The sequence below is a fragment of the Metopolophium dirhodum genome, chromosome 1, assembly GCF_019925205.1.
Source record: "Metopolophium dirhodum isolate CAU chromosome 1, ASM1992520v1, whole genome shotgun sequence".
In the NCBI taxonomy this organism is placed as follows: Eukaryota; Metazoa; Arthropoda; class Insecta; order Hemiptera; family Aphididae; genus Metopolophium; species Metopolophium dirhodum.
Genome location: NC_083560.1, coordinates 144,085,610 through 144,101,284, shown reverse-complemented (window position 1 = coordinate 144,101,284; position 15,675 = coordinate 144,085,610). Strand labels below are relative to the sequence as shown.

The 15,675-nt window shown below is 29.9% G+C and overlaps 2 protein-coding genes across 2 annotated transcripts; one reads left to right on the top strand and one right to left on the bottom strand.

Annotated features, from left to right (window-relative positions):
- Positions 1-4,767: 4,767 nt before the first annotated feature.
- On the bottom strand, positions 4,768-5,692 carry LOC132933062 (uncharacterized). The gene is made up of 5 exons (XM_060999397.1): positions 5,599-5,692; positions 5,455-5,523; positions 5,312-5,380; positions 5,185-5,253; positions 4,768-5,117 (listed from the first exon to the last, which is right to left on the bottom strand). The coding sequence occupies exons 1-5, from the start codon at positions 5,690-5,692 to the stop codon at positions 4,768-4,770; spliced, it is 651 nt and encodes a 216-aa protein (XP_060855380.1).
- Positions 5,693-7,380: 1,688 nt separating this feature from the next.
- On the top strand, positions 7,381-8,408 carry LOC132933061 (uncharacterized). Its single transcript, XM_060999396.1, has 3 exons — positions 7,381-7,710; positions 7,842-7,980; positions 8,029-8,408. Exons 1-3 carry the CDS (start codon positions 7,381-7,383, stop codon positions 8,406-8,408), a joined length of 849 nt encoding a protein of 282 aa, XP_060855379.1.
- The last annotated feature ends 7,267 nt before the right edge of the window (positions 8,409-15,675 follow it).

Here is a 15,675-nt window from a genome sequence, read left to right as displayed (position 1 = left end):
TCCTTGAGTAAGTTGTAACTTGTAAATTCTAAATACTGTACATATTTTAGTTAGTTTAAATTACATTTTCTGGTTGTTCACTTATAAAAATTTTGTACTTATCATTGTTGGAAGTCTGTTATTGTTCATTGTTTTATTATTAAATAATGTAATTTTTTTTTTTTTTTTATTGATATCAAAAAAATAACGCTGACACCAAAGGCCATTAGTTACAAATAAGGATTGTTACATTAATTAAATACTAAATAATAGACATTTTTTTTTTACATAAGATTGAACAATTTGGTTTGTTTCATAAACTTTATTAAATCAGGTTTTTTTCTTGATTGGGTCCGAGTGAAGAGTCTAGGTTGTAGGATATCTTATGTGTAGCCCGTTCTTGGTTGAACATTAAACAGTCTGCTGTTATGATCTAGCAATTGGGTTAACTGCTTAGTTAATAAAGTTGCAGGTAGCAAGACCGATTGTAGAGGATTTCTTCAGGTAGAGTTGATAAATAATTTAGACACGTTGAAAGTTAGTTGTTTCTTGAAAATGCTCTAAGTACAATTTGACAAGTTTGTTGCGTTGTCATTCATGAAGGTGCTCGCCTGTCCTGTGGTGCTACACGTCTGATCTACAGGCCGTTTCGGGTCTGGTTTTATAGGGCCTCCTGCTCTCCTACTTCCCCCCTAGTCTATCGACTTATCTGCGGATTTCACAGGACGTTGTTCAATTAATCATTGATACATTTCCACGTCTGGTTATTCTGAGAATCGTATACTGTTATCGTGTTTGCAATATATGTTATACGCCATCCGTTACATTCTAGATACTATGCACTACATACATATATATATATATACATATACATATGCATATTCCATAACAATATTTAATTGTTATATTCATGCATTTATAATTTAAGGTGAGATTGTAATACCTATTCCAATGAGATAACAAGATAACATTTAATTTATCGTCATTAGCGCTTAGAACAAGTTTGTTCATTGTGTAGTAAACCGACGACAGTTTACTATTATTTTTATTATTCAACTATTTGTCACTTCACTATAAATTAAACCTCGTACCACGCCTGGTTGTTGTTGCAAGTCTCCAGATTCTGAGAATCACAAATAATCCGGTACCTATCCAACTCAAGGATTTGGCAACAACATTCACACCTGCGGCGGTACTCGTTACTCCTTCGCCGGTGCTCTTCCGATCCACCTCCTAAGTCGATACCGTGTACCTAATCGTTAAGGGAGACTTGGTATATATACGAGTCTCCATCCATAGCAGAATTAGAATTAGTCTCATAGCCTACATGTAGTACTTACCTGGTCGTAGAGTCCGCGCACTCTACACCGCCGCCAGACTAAGTACATTTCCAGTAATCTTACGTAGATTTAATTAGTTCTCGGGCAGTAACTTAACGTGCTGTCCACAAATTTTTATAACATTTATTGTAACAAATTACTTTATCTTATTAAATAAACTATTATAACTAATTGTTGAAACCTGTGACTTGAACCTCTGTCAATACAAATCCTACCACATACAGCAACGTCGTCACAACTCAAAAATATAAGCGTTAGTGAGGGATCACTACAATTGTTTTCGATTGAACAACATGTTTGTTTGATTAGATAAAATTCATGACCCTGTGAGTTAATTTATCCTTAACAGATAAATGGTTTATAAAAGAGTGTAGTATATCCTTATAATTTTCGAATTGCATATGTTTTTTTAATAATATATTTCTTTACACCTTTTGCTTTTTTATCCTCAGTACCGTCTACAGTTTTGTACGCATATAATTTCGGTCTTAATGAAACGAATTCTTTAAGTATTATTCCTTTCAATTCATCCTTGAAAAAGCCTGGCTGACTTTTATGTAATTCGCTAAAACAATAATGGTCTTTAGGATAGTTAGATGTATCAAAATATGGCAATAAATCATTTTTTAAATCATTGAAAAATTTGTAGTTTGAATAGCGTATATCAAGGAATCATTATCCGAATATAAAGAACTAATTTTAGTACCAAACCTTTTCTGCATGACATTATAATGAAAATCATACATAAATGTTTTCGAAACGTCTAAAATTGCAAATCCTACATAAATTGCCTTATCGAATTTAATAGTTTCCTTATGTTGGTGAATAGCCATGAGATTCTTAGAGTATATAGTTCTGTCTTTAAAACTAGTTTTTGTCATTTATTTATTTGCTTTTTTTTCTGATGAAACCAGTTTTATAAAAGTTCTTGCTTGGACATTCTACATACATTTACCAAAAACGCTATTAATAAACAACTTCCAGAAATTTTTTTCAAACTCATTTTTGTGCAGAATTCAATGTATGATGCCATCCCTTTTTTTTGTGAAAAGCGGATAGCTCGATGAATTTTTACTAATTTAAGACCGTGAGAAATCGCATGTTTTAAATTTTTGTAATGTATATTTTAGTTATCTTTTCGTGTTCAGTGCGGAAGGTCGTGTTTAATCGTGTGCCAGTCGCTTATCTATATACTAAAGGTCGTGTTTTATTGTGTACCATCCATATAGCTCTATTGGAAATTACCTAACAGTTTTATTTTAATATGTTATTATGCTCTACATGTAACGAGGAAATCTTCGACAAAGACGATATACAGTGCTCAAAGTGTGAGGTATTTATACATTTTTCCTGTGCGGGATTAAGAGAAGCGAGCTTTGGAAGCTACACTGACAATAGGAAAAAATCATGGTGCTGTATTAAATGTAGAGAAGGCTCATCGAAAATAGTAGCTATTAATAAAAATATAAAGAGTATACCAGCAATGTAAGATTGTAATATTGTTTCTAAAGAGCAACTATTGGATCTCACAAATTCAATCAACTTTATGAGTAAACAGTTTGATGATTTTACAATTCAAATCCGGGATCTGGTGAACTCCGTAAAGGAAATTAAGGAGGAAAACAGACATCTAAAAGAACAAAATATAAAATTAAAAAGTGAAGTTTCGATAATAAATAAACGTATTAATGTAATTGAACAAGAACAATTCAGCAAACATATTGAGTTAATTGGTTTACCTGAACAAAATAATGAAAATTGTATCAAAACTGTTGAAAATATCTCGGTTGCAGTAGGCGGCAAGGTTAATGTGGAAAAGGCATATCGTGTACGCTCGAAAATGACAGGAAAACCAGGAAAAATTGTCGCAATTCTAAAATCAATAGAGGAAAAACTAAACTTTATGCATTTAGTGAAAACTAAACGATTATCAACTACAGACATAAATGAAAATTGGAAGAAAGAGAGTATTTATATCAATAACTATTTAACTCAAACTTATAGAAATCTATCTTTTAAAACAAAATTACTTGCTAAAGAAAAAAATTACAAATTTGTGTGGTTTAAGAATAACAAACTTTTTGTTAGGAAAAATAATGACCCTAATGTTATACCCATAGAAGACGAAAATAGTTTATCAAAGTTAGTTTAATTGTTAGACACTTTTTATCTATTACGTAATAATTAATAATTAGTATGTTTTATCATGGATATTTTTCAAACGTTGTCAACCTCAATTTTTCTAATTATACAACCAATTATTTTTGTTCTTTCTCAGACTTTATATACAGCCATAAAATTATTAATGGTTTCTTTCTAAATGTTCTGTGTTGCAACATAAGAAGTGTAAATTCTAATTTAGATGAACTATTACTTTTCTTGGAAAATGATAAAAGAAATATGCTTTTAGATATAATAATTCTAACCGAAACTTGGCATGACGTTAACTGTTGTAATATATCTATCCGTGATTATAATACTTACTTTACTAAAATTAAGAGAAATCAAAATGACGGAATAATTGTTTTGTATAAAAAAAATTTATGTATACAATTTTTTGAATTTGATTGTAATGAAGCTAATATTGTTAAGTTAAAAATTAATATCTCTAATAATCCAATTACTTTATTTTGTATATATAGATCACCATCGGATGATATCCAGACATTTTTGACTATGTTAAATAATATCCTATCAAATGAATATACATGCAATGACATAATGGCATTATTAGGGGATATAAATATTAATATAGTTGGCATAAACTCGATTGATAATGACTATTTAAATATGTTGTCTTTATATGATTTTAAATTTTTTATCAATGTGTATACTAGAACTCCAAATCATTTCAGACATTCTTGTATAGATCATATTTTTGTTAAATTTAATAGTATGATAAATAATTTTGAAGCTGGGGTAATACAGACTAGAATAACTGATCATTTCTTAACAGTATTAGCCATACCAATAAATGTCAATTCAAAATCTAAACACAATAATAATAATAATAAAAAAATTGAAATTATTAATCACGAAAAGTTGAATATTATATTGAAATCTGAACAATGAGGAGATGTGTATAGTAATAATGACATTAATAGAAGCTCTGAAATATTTTATGATAAAATTAACAATGCTATCAGCTTGGCAACCACAATCAAGAATGTAGGCTCCAGATATAAACGTATCAAAGAATGGATGACAGCCGGTTTATTATGCTCAGCACGTAAAAAACAATATCTCTCTATGAAAATTAAAAAACACCCTAACAACACATCCTTAATGTTATATTATACTAAGTATAAAAATACGTTTACTAAAATATTGAGACTCACAAAATTAAATTTTTATCAAAATAAAATTAACAGTGTTTCATCCAACCCAAAATTAACTTGGAAATTAATAAATGAAATAACAAATAAAAATGTCGATAGGGCTAAAGAAATTAATTCAATTCAAATAAATGCATAATTATTTTGGCAGGCCCATTTTTCCATAAATTGAATCCATGTTTTGTCCAATGACAGTTAGATTGTTTTGTTTTAAATAAAACACAATAATGGCAAAATGCTTTATCAATTTTTATAGAGTAAGACAACCATTTTCGTTTCGTTACACTTCCATCACCTTTCCAATACCAAGATTCGTGAAAAGACCGATTGATCTTGTCCTTTGGAAAGTGTTTGTCCGGTAGATACTTTGGCATAGGCTGTGAAGGTCCTTTTTTGAAAAAAAACTCTACAAGATCTGGAGTGAGTTTTTCTATTTTAGTGAATACAACAGGATCGCCATTCACTTCAAACATAAAAATAAGTCAATTTTAAAATTAATTTTTTGTAATAGTAATATGAAGTATTCTTACTTTCTAAGTCATTGAGCACAGCTTCATCTTGTTTTTCAATTTTATCTAAATCAACAGCTACATCATCCACTTCAAAAAAAAAAGGTTAACATAATTAAAGTATAATAATTATTTTAAATACTCTTACCATTTAAGATATTGATAACAGTTTCATCTTCTTTTCTAATTTGCTCCAAGTCAACAGTTATATCATCCACTTCAAACAAAAAAAGGTTAATTTTAAATGTATAGTACATTTATCATTATAATAATTATTTTAAATACTCTTACCATCTAAGACATTGAGAACAATTTCATCTTGTCTTTCAATTTGTTCAGAGTCCACAGTTACATCATCCACTTCAAATGTAAAAAAAGTTAATTTTATATTTATAATACATAAATTATTATGATAATTATTATAAATATTATCACTTTCTAAGTCATTGAACGGATTGAAAAAAGTTTCGTCTTGTTTTTTATCACAACTACCTAGAGAAGATTTGAAATTGTTCAACAGGTATGGCATTTTCACCAATATCTATTCATTTTATTTGTATTTAAATATTAATGTATTTCATAAAAAAAATATGCCTTTGTTTAATAATAGATAACTAGCCAAACATTAATATAATAATATAATAATAAGTTTGGAATAATAGTTTAGATAAAATAAAAACAATTATTATGAACTTATCGACCATATTATATTTTACTTTCACATATCAACAATTAACATGTTAACAATTTATTTCAGTTGAAAAGTAAAAATTGAAAATTATTTATTTAATTCATTTTTACCTATTAGATACTTAAGCATTCAAATAATAGTGATTACTGAATACACTGATGCACAACTAATTATTATCAATATTTTTTATTTTTTTTTATTTATTTTAATAGAATATTTACAATCTATGCTACAATAGGCATAATAAGCAAATTTGAACACATACATACAATTTTTTTTTTTTTATTTTACAACATGAACACATGAGGAGGGAGGCCATCCAGTGATAGAACCCAACGTTATTTTAATTATTTATCAATTATTGACTTAATATGAATAAATTAAACTTAGATGGTATGAGCCATCAATCATTTAATAAGTCACGACGCCGTAAATAATAACAAACTATTAATTAAAGCAAAGAAATTAAATACTAATACCTATCTACCTTTAATTTTTTAATTACTAATAATAGTAATAAAAAAAAAAATAGTAATATACCTACTTAGTACTTAATTATTTAAGCTTAAGAAAAATAAACTAATATTACATCTCACTATCTGTAAACTGTAAAATTTTGACCGTAAATAATTAAATAGTTACTTACGAGGACGCTGTTTTATTGTTTGACTAGTTTCAATTATATTCGTTGATCGCCTTTTGAAAAAAGATGAAATATCTGAGTTATTAATTTTAGATTTTCGGATTTTACACGATGTGGTATGCCGTTTCCAATTTGTATCATTCAGCATTCCTTTTTTTTTGCCACAAATGCATTCGTCTTTATTAAGAGTAGACATATTCCGATATTCGTATTTGGTGCAACGCACAGGCACAATAAATAATAGCAATAAAGAAAACAATAAAAGTACCTACAACTCAGTGTCTCGGTCATGAATTGAAAGTGGAATGACATCATGGTTAAAATATTAAATTCTATAATCTATTGATACGATGACAATAGTATTTTTATAATTTTATATCAATATAATAATAATATCTTTACTGGCTTTCACAGGAAAAAAGTCGGCTAAAAATAGCCACTACACAGTACGAAAAACCACTAACTGGTAATGTAAAAATGATAGATAACACAATTTAAACTGTTAACTGTTTATACTTTATAGCACGGTTATCTATAACTCTCGAGTCTCGAGTAAATAACCGTTGTCTATAGTAATTTCTATACCTAACTCATTAATACATAGGAATACAGCGACAGTCGTTACACTTTTGATTCCAAGTACTAATTTACTATCGAACACTCAGTATCTACCCGTCAAATTTGTTCTGTTATGTATTTGCCCACCTGCATAAGAGGACCCACCACCCACCCATTTAAAAGAGGTGGCGGCCGCCACCCTTACTATATAGGTTCGGCGCCACTGCCTACGGTACTTCAAAAAGTGGACGAATTCGACAAAAATGCCATTAGGCAAAAAATTCACAATTTTTGGAGAAACCGTGAGGTGCCAACAGTTCCAAAAATGTTAATTGCCATCAATGAAGACAACTCATTACCAAATCTAAAACGTACGTCTTTCCAATTAATATTAAAAGATTTACAATTTGAGTATGTCAAGAAAAATCGCAACAGTGCTCTTCTCGAAAGAGAAGATTTAATATCTTGGCGCCGAAATTATTTGTTAAAAATAAAGCATTACCGAGCACAGAACAGGCCAATATATTACTTAGACGAGACGTGGGTCAATGCAGGCGAGACGCATTGCAGAACGTGGGTTGATACAACAGTCGCATCAACACGAGATGCCCACCTGAGAGGTCTCACCACAGGACAAAAGGCACCCCCGGCAAAGGTAAGCGTCTCATTGTATTACACATCGGGTCGTCAGACGGTTTTGTTCCGGGGGGCCTTTTGTGTTTTGAATCCAAGACCAATTCTGCGGATTATCATGACGAAATTAATGGCGATACGTTTTACGAATAGTTTGTTAAGACCCTGCCATTACTTAAACCGAACGCCATCATCGTCATGGATAATGCTTCATACCATTCCGTAAAAAAACAGAAAATACCAGTGAGGTCTTGGAGAAAACAAGCTATAATTGATTGGCTTGAGAATAAAGGTGTGGTCGTTACTCATCCAATTGTTAAAAATGATTTAATGAAAAAAGTGTACAAAATAAAAAAATATCACGACACATACGTAATCGATGAGTACGCAAAAGATAACGGCAAACTTGTATTGCGATTACCTCCATATCACTGCGAGCTAAATCCCATCGCGTGGTCGTCCGTGAAAAGTTATGTCCGGACGCATAACACCACCTTCAAATTAAAGGACGTAATGGAATTGTTAAAAAAAGCCGTGGAACACGTAAGTCCGGATATGTGGAAAAATTTTATTGAACATGTTAAAAAGGTGGAAGACAAGTTTTGGGACTTGGAACATATTACCGACGAAATAACGGACGAGAAAGAATATGACGATGAACGTCATGTTCTCACGATAGGAACAGGAGATACAAGTTCTTCTGATTGTGACTCTGATTGATTTTTTTTTTGATTTTAACTATTTTGATTTTTTTTGTATTTTAACCATTATAAATTTTTTGTATATCAACTATTTTTAATTTTTTTTTTTTGAATAATCTGAACGATTTTGATTTTTTTGTACTTGATTTTTTTTTTTTTCGTATTTTAACCATTTTAAATTTTTTGTATATCAACTATTTTGATTTTTTTGTGTTTGAATATTTTTAAGTAAATTAATATTATAAAGTGTATTATGTTATATAACAATGTATTATGCTGTTGGTATACATAAATAAATGTATAAATAAAATATGATATTACATACATATTATTTGCATTGTTATTGAATACATAATAGGTGCCCCAATAGCCAGCTATTATTTTTTTCGCGATGTGTTACTTGAGCCAGTGTATACAAACGGCAGCCGTGATATTTGCCGCTGGTCACGCGTAGCGAGTAGGAGAATTTACGGCGGCGCCTAGGTAGTAGAGTGGGAGAAATGTGGGTACGAAACCGCGAAGCTCCGTCATTTGGATGCGCCAACGAGAAGCGTTATCTCGCCGGCGCGAGTATAGTAGAAATAATGCTCCAATCTTCAACTTTGAAGAAGATTCCTGGTATTAAATTATATCTAGTTTGTGCTTTGAAAAATTCAAAAGTACAAAATTCAAATTCTACTTAATACTTAATAGGTCCTCAAAAAAAAAAAAAAAATCACATATCTATATTTTAATAATATCATAATAATAATTAATTGGTCATCATGGTCCATGATAACCATTTTTTTTAAAAAATAATTTCAATATTATTGAAATAATTTTTTTATGTTTGGTTTTCGTGCTTAATCTTAAGGAAACCTGTTTAATTGAACACCACGATTCATCATTGAATTCAAATTTATAATTACATCCATTACAGTGACATAGGTTCTCAATAAAAAGGTAAAATAGACACATACTGTACATTGTACAGCAGAGCAGATAGTTACCCATATAATTGTCCACTTTTTTAAATAAAAATCATCTATATTTATTTATATTCATTTTATAGGTAATGAATAGTGACTTGTTTAATAATTGTACATTTATGCACTTAATAGTTTCAAATGAGGGAATATTATTACTAGGGCCCGGAAGTTTATGCACTAAAAACTACCGAAATATGCATGCACTTATGCGCTTAAAAATCGTGATATATGCGCTTAAATATGCCCTTATTTTTTTAAATTTATAAATATAAGGAAAAAAAACATTATTATACTACTACGATTTTTATTCAAATTTCTTTGACAGGTAATTAAAAATATTATTAATTAATAATTAATATACATTTTTAAATATTGCAATTCACAATCAACGACTTTGATAAATTTTCAAATTTAAATGACCGCCGGTTATCTGCCAACATATTTTTGTATACCGAAAAGCTCCGCTCCACGTCAACCGCAGAAATTGGTGCGTATTTGAAATATAGTAGATCATCACAAGAAATATCTTCAGGTAAATTATCCATTGTGATTTCTTCTCCCAGCATAACTTTTGAAATTTTGGTTAGTATTTCGAAGCCCAGATTCTTCGCAATAACTTCTTCAAATTTTTTATAAATTGTAATGCCTTTGGAACATTTTATTGTATTTAATTTATTTTCTACATTCTCCACTGTTTTTATTGCGTCAGTTAAAAGAGTTCCCTGAGTTTCTAAACATGTAATAGCCGTAGTTAGAAATCCATAATTTGTATAAATAAAAGCTAAATTAGATTCTAAATTTGTTTCTGACATAATTTTTTAACTTTTCCAATGGCTAGCGCATCATCAGCATCTAATAAATGTACGACTTTTTTAATTGCTTTAAAATTCTCACAATAGTACATTGCGGCTTTTAACCAGGTTCCCCAACGCGTAATGATAGGAGAAGGAGGCAATGGTGTTTCTGGGGCTTCTCTTCGGAACAATTTAACGCGAGCTGGCGCCTTTAAGAACACTTTTTTCATATTCAAAATAAGTTCGTCAACTTTTGGAAATTCTGCACGAATTTTCTCGCATACACGATGCAAACCATGGGCGAGGCAGGTTATATGTACCATTTTAGAATAGAATGCTTGAATAGATTTTGCAGCTTTCACCATATATGGTGCTGCATCGGTCACAAATAAAATAACATCGTCATGGTTAATTCCATTTGGCCACAAAGATAAAAGGGTTCTATCAAATAATTTACTTATTGTCGTGTGGTTGGCTTTTTCTAATACATCCGAAGCAATTAAAAAAATTTTACCTGGTCCGTCGGTTAGTAAGGTTCCAATTATCACATTCGCCACATAACGTCCTTCTGTATCTGTTGTCTCATCTATAGACACCCAGATTTTTTTATTAAGTATTTGATTTCTTATTTCATTCATCGTATCTTCGTAGCAATCATTGACATATGTTTTTCTCAGTGTAGATACAGATGGTATATCTTTATTTATGTACTTTTCAAGGAATAAACGTAGATGAGGATTTCCTAATTTTTATAATGGAATATTTGATTTTAAGAATGCTTCACATAAATCCTTAAAAAAGTCAGATTTTCGTGTTGGAGTAGTAATTAGCTGTTGTGTGGCATTTTTATTTTGACGATTAGAGGCTCTTATATGTTTCTAAGTACTTAAGTGCTGAGTGACACTGAAACGTTTTTCGCACTTTACCTTGACTTCGCATATCTTACAAAATAATACACTCCCGTCGAACGCGAAAATATGTTCACCGAATTCAGTAACGTAATTTTTACCTCTAACGGTAACTGATGTTTTTACTTTCGGCATTTTAACACAAGTTAATCTAAAAAGGTGGACACTCGATATTCACTCGTGGAACTACGGAAGACGTCAAACAATACCAACGAGAAATAACGAACTGACTGCATTCTATAATCGTGTTATTGTAACAATCCCAATAACAAAAAATATCAGCACTTTTCTAAAAATAAATATATTTAATTGAAAATATATTGTGGAATACCCGTTATCGGGCCGCCGCCGTGCGCCACGCCGCCAATACAACTATAAATAATTTGGTATTGTTTTATTTTTTTATCAATAGGACATTCAGAAGTAATTTATTTTGTGAACTACATAACATTTGACTCTAATATGCAGTTAATATCAAAAAAGTTGTAAAATATGCGAATAAATAAAAAAACCTCAAAATATGCAATTATATGCAAAATAAAATTTTGTATTTGGATTTGTTTAAGTATAATTCAAATTTGTAGCTGATCTAGAAATTTTTTAGTCCATTCAGTAAAAACATGCAAATGCATGAACTTCCGGGCCCTAATTATTACCTATAGTATAAGATTAGGTGGGTGGTGTACTACTATAGGCAATATGTATGTACATTGTACTTATACAATAATATATAATGAAGACTTAATTTAACAATTAAAATGTATTTAATTATATTATATAGGTTTATTTATATAGTATTACATTTATCATTTATATTTTATGCATAAATTATTAAAAACTATAACAGTGTTATATTTTATAATTTTTTCAGTAGCTGTTAAACTGATAAACACTAAATATTAAAATAATATAATATAGTACATAGTACTATATTATAGTAACAGTATAAGCATTTTTCTAATAACAGTATTATACAGTAACAGTATCAATCATGATCAATATTCAATAACAGTAACTGTTATTTTCACTGTTATTTTTTGAGTAACAATAACAGTTTGTAACAGTTACAAAAATTGATAACAAGTTGCCAACACTATCGCATACGTACGAGATGTATAATTTCCCCCCCCCCCCCACCACCACCACCACTATACCTTACAAAGGGCAGCCACGAACTAGTGATGGGCGTTATTGAATAATAACTATCGAATTATTTGATAGTCTTGCCAAATGAGTTATCTGAATAATCGATTACGATTATTCAATTTATTATTCGAATGAATAATTATTTATTATTCGAATGAATAATTTTTTATTATTCGAATGAAATTATTATATATAAATTATTTATATTTCTACGATATTAATGTTAACCGGAGTTTAATCGGCCGATTTTGCCAGGTTAAATAATAAATATCTATTATCAGCTTATCCGTTATCAGCTGATTAAGCTTAATCGTAATTTAACCGTAGACAGTTGTAGTACGGTACAACTACTGGGCACTGGCCCTAAGTAACTTGTTTTATATCAGTGTTATCACTTTTTTTAAATTTTTATGACAAAACTTTTAAGTGGCAAAATTAAAACAGCACTTTTAAGAGCTAACTGGCTAACTGTAGCCGACCAATTTTGTTTATTTTGTACTGAACTACTGAAATAATGTCGTGGCTCAAGAAAAATAGTTCTGTTGTTTGGAATTATTTTATAAAGGATGTAAATAATTCTAATGAGGCCCAGTGCTCACTTTGTAAAAAAACTTACCAAAGGTCGAGCGGTACGTCAAATTTGATGGAGCATTTAAAGAGAAAGCATATGACCAGGTTAGAGCGCGATAATATTATACAAGCCAGAGAAAAGGAACAAGATGGAATTCAAGATAGTATTAATGTACCAGGAGTAGTATATATTTGTATGTTCACAGCCAGCTTTTCCACGGTAAAAATTTATTTTCAAGGGGGAATGTCCCGCTTGGAGCACTCAGATTTACCGTGTAACACAAAACAGAGATTTTCTACCAAATTTTGTCTTCGTGTAGCAAATTTTTTAAAAAATCTTAAAACTAAAATAATTATTTCAAGTAAAGAACACAAATTAAAAGTAAAAGTAAAAGGCACATATTCTACAATACGATCATGAATTAATAAACAGTAAGCAGTTACACCTGCAAGCGATTCTGAAGCTTCAATTTCCAATTGAACATCCACTGCCGAGGCAGTAGCTGAATCGTTCTGTTTCGAAGTATCGATGACTATAATTGGAGCGTTTGTCAGACAAGTAGAAGGACTCAATATCGGGTTACGAATACTTTTTTCATAGTACGATTCTTGAAACGATGTATACATATTATATAATAAAGTGAAATTATTTTTAGTAAAATCTAAATTCAAATTATTGTATGGATAAGCTATCGAGTTCAGAAATACATTAACGTTTGTTAAATTACAATGGTCAAATATACTACAATCTTTCGATAACATATTTTTGCGTCCTTTTTGCAATCCAATTATGATAAATCGTGGTTTTTCTAATTTTGAAGCAGTTTTCAAATTCCATACAACTTTTTTAGCGGTTCCGAGTTCAGGATATTCAAAAGTTTCAAAAGATCTAAAAGGAATAAACAAACTTTTTTCTTTTTCTATAAGTTTCAATAATTTTACTACAATCTTTCGATAACATATTTTTGCGTCCTTTTTGCAATCCAATTATGATAAATCGTGGTTTTTCTAATTTTGAAGCAGTTTTCAAATTCCATACAACTTTTTTAGCGGTTCCGAGTTCAGAATATTCAAAAGTTTCAAAAGATCTAAAAGGAATAAACAAACTTTTTTCTTTTTCTATAAGTTTCAATAATTTTACTACAATCTTTCGATAACATATTTTTGCGTCCTTTTTGCAATCCAATTATGATAAATCGTGGTTTTTCTAATTTTGAAGCAGTTTTCAAATTCCATACAACTTTTTTAGCGGTTCCGAGTTCAGGATATTCAAAAGTTTCAAAAGATCTAAAAGGAATAAACAAACTTTTTTCTTTTTCTATAAGTTTCAATAATTTTAACCTTTCTTCATCGTCAACAGTTATATGTGGAACCATCCAGGCTATTTTATTTAAAACGACTTTACCTTCAGAAGCAGTTACACCAGTTTTTAAACTTAAAGCATTTAAATCGCTATGACTTCGAGTTAATATTAATTCCAATCTAGAATTCACTAATATTCTTTTATAATCTTCAAACAAACCTAACCAATATTTCAATGGAATGCAAGCACTAAATTCACCTTTATCATTTTCCGATTGCGTTGCATTTTTAAAATTCCATCCAGAATTTTCATAACAATTGTAGTTGTCTGGTGTACCAGATAAGTAACCTTTCAACGAGCTAGTGATTCCAAGAACACGTGTACTATCTACTTCTATCCCATTGATTTCCAATCGTATTTGCTCGAAGAGGTAAGAGTAACCGTTATTAGATAGTTTCACTTTGGTGGCATCAGTAATTTTTCCTTCCAAAAAAATAAAGCTTTCATGTAGATATGGATAAACATCTGTTTGCTGGATTGATAAACGTATTTCGTCATTATTATTAAATGATGCTGTATACGGTGTGTATGAATGATATTCAATTTTTGTAATCTTAGAATCCGTTTCGTACTGTGAAGTTATATCCAAAATATCACTTTCAGGCATTTTGCTTTAATTGATAGCCCAGAGCTTGCAAAATTTTTTTATTTTTCACTGTCAATTTTTTTATTTTATTTGATGTTACTGGTAGCACTTTAGTCTTATGACTAGTTGTACTGATCCGATGAAGTGGGCTTATATTGAATTTTAATCCCATCTCAAGACCCGCAACGTTTAATGTGTAACACAATTGTCAATGTCTCACCAAAATTATCAATCAGATTATGATCTTGATCAACTAACTGAACGGTTATCGTATCAATATTTGTTTTATTCAATTTGTAATATATTAAATTTGATGGTGACAGTACTATTTCGATCCTGTCGTTTCACTAGGGAAAAACTCATAAATCGAATGACTTTGAAGATGGTTGTTGAATGATCCTTGAGCTATATTGCACATTACTTTTATAGATATAATTGTGTTTAAATTCACAGCTTTTTCTGATCTATGAGTTTCATATTCTGGCTTATATTCTCGTTTTTCAAAACCCAATACAGGTGCTATGCTATGTAAAATTTCAAAGTGTAGTATTCCATTACATTTTATATATGATCTAAAATCGTTAGGATCAACCGAAATGTCAAATGTTAAATTAGTTTTGAATTTTTCATTATAAATATTTATTTGTTCCAGAACTCGATGCTTAATATCTTTAATTTCATAACATCCCTCTTCCAGTTTAATATAACACCACATACGATCATTATTATTATTATTATAGTCAACTACTTGTATAGCAAATTTATTATTATCTTTGTTAATATTCGGGAATAAATTAAATGTCTGTAAACATAACAAAGCTATTTCTGAGTCTTCGTAAAGGTTTATAGACGGAAAATAATTTGTAGATAATATGGTTGTGTTCCCGGTTAAACTTAAAGTAACTGACTCGTACATCCTGATATCTGAGATACAAATTTAATAATGAGACT

Coding starts and splice junctions, on each gene's coding strand:
- LOC132933061 (XM_060999396.1), top strand. CDS start 7,381: ATGTTAATTGCCATCAATGAAGACAACTCATTACCAAATCTAAAACGT. Junction 7,711..7,841: donor AAAAGGCACCCCCGGCAAAG/GTAAGCGTCTCA, acceptor TTTTACGAATAG/TTTGTTAAGACCCTGCCATT. Junction 7,981..8,028: donor TGATTGGCTTGAGAATAAAG/GTGTGGTCGTTA, acceptor TAATGAAAAAAG/TGTACAAAATAAAAAAATAT.
- LOC132933062 (XM_060999397.1), bottom strand. CDS start 5,692: ATGCCATACCTGTTGAACAATTTCAAATCTTCTCTAGGTAGTTGTGAT. Junction 5,254..5,311: donor TGTTATCAATATCTTAAATG/GTAAGAGTATTT, acceptor TTTTTTTTGAAG/TGGATGATGTAGCTGTTGAT. Junction 5,118..5,184: donor TGTGCTCAATGACTTAGAAA/GTAAGAATACTT, acceptor TTATGTTTGAAG/TGAATGGCGATCCTGTTGTA.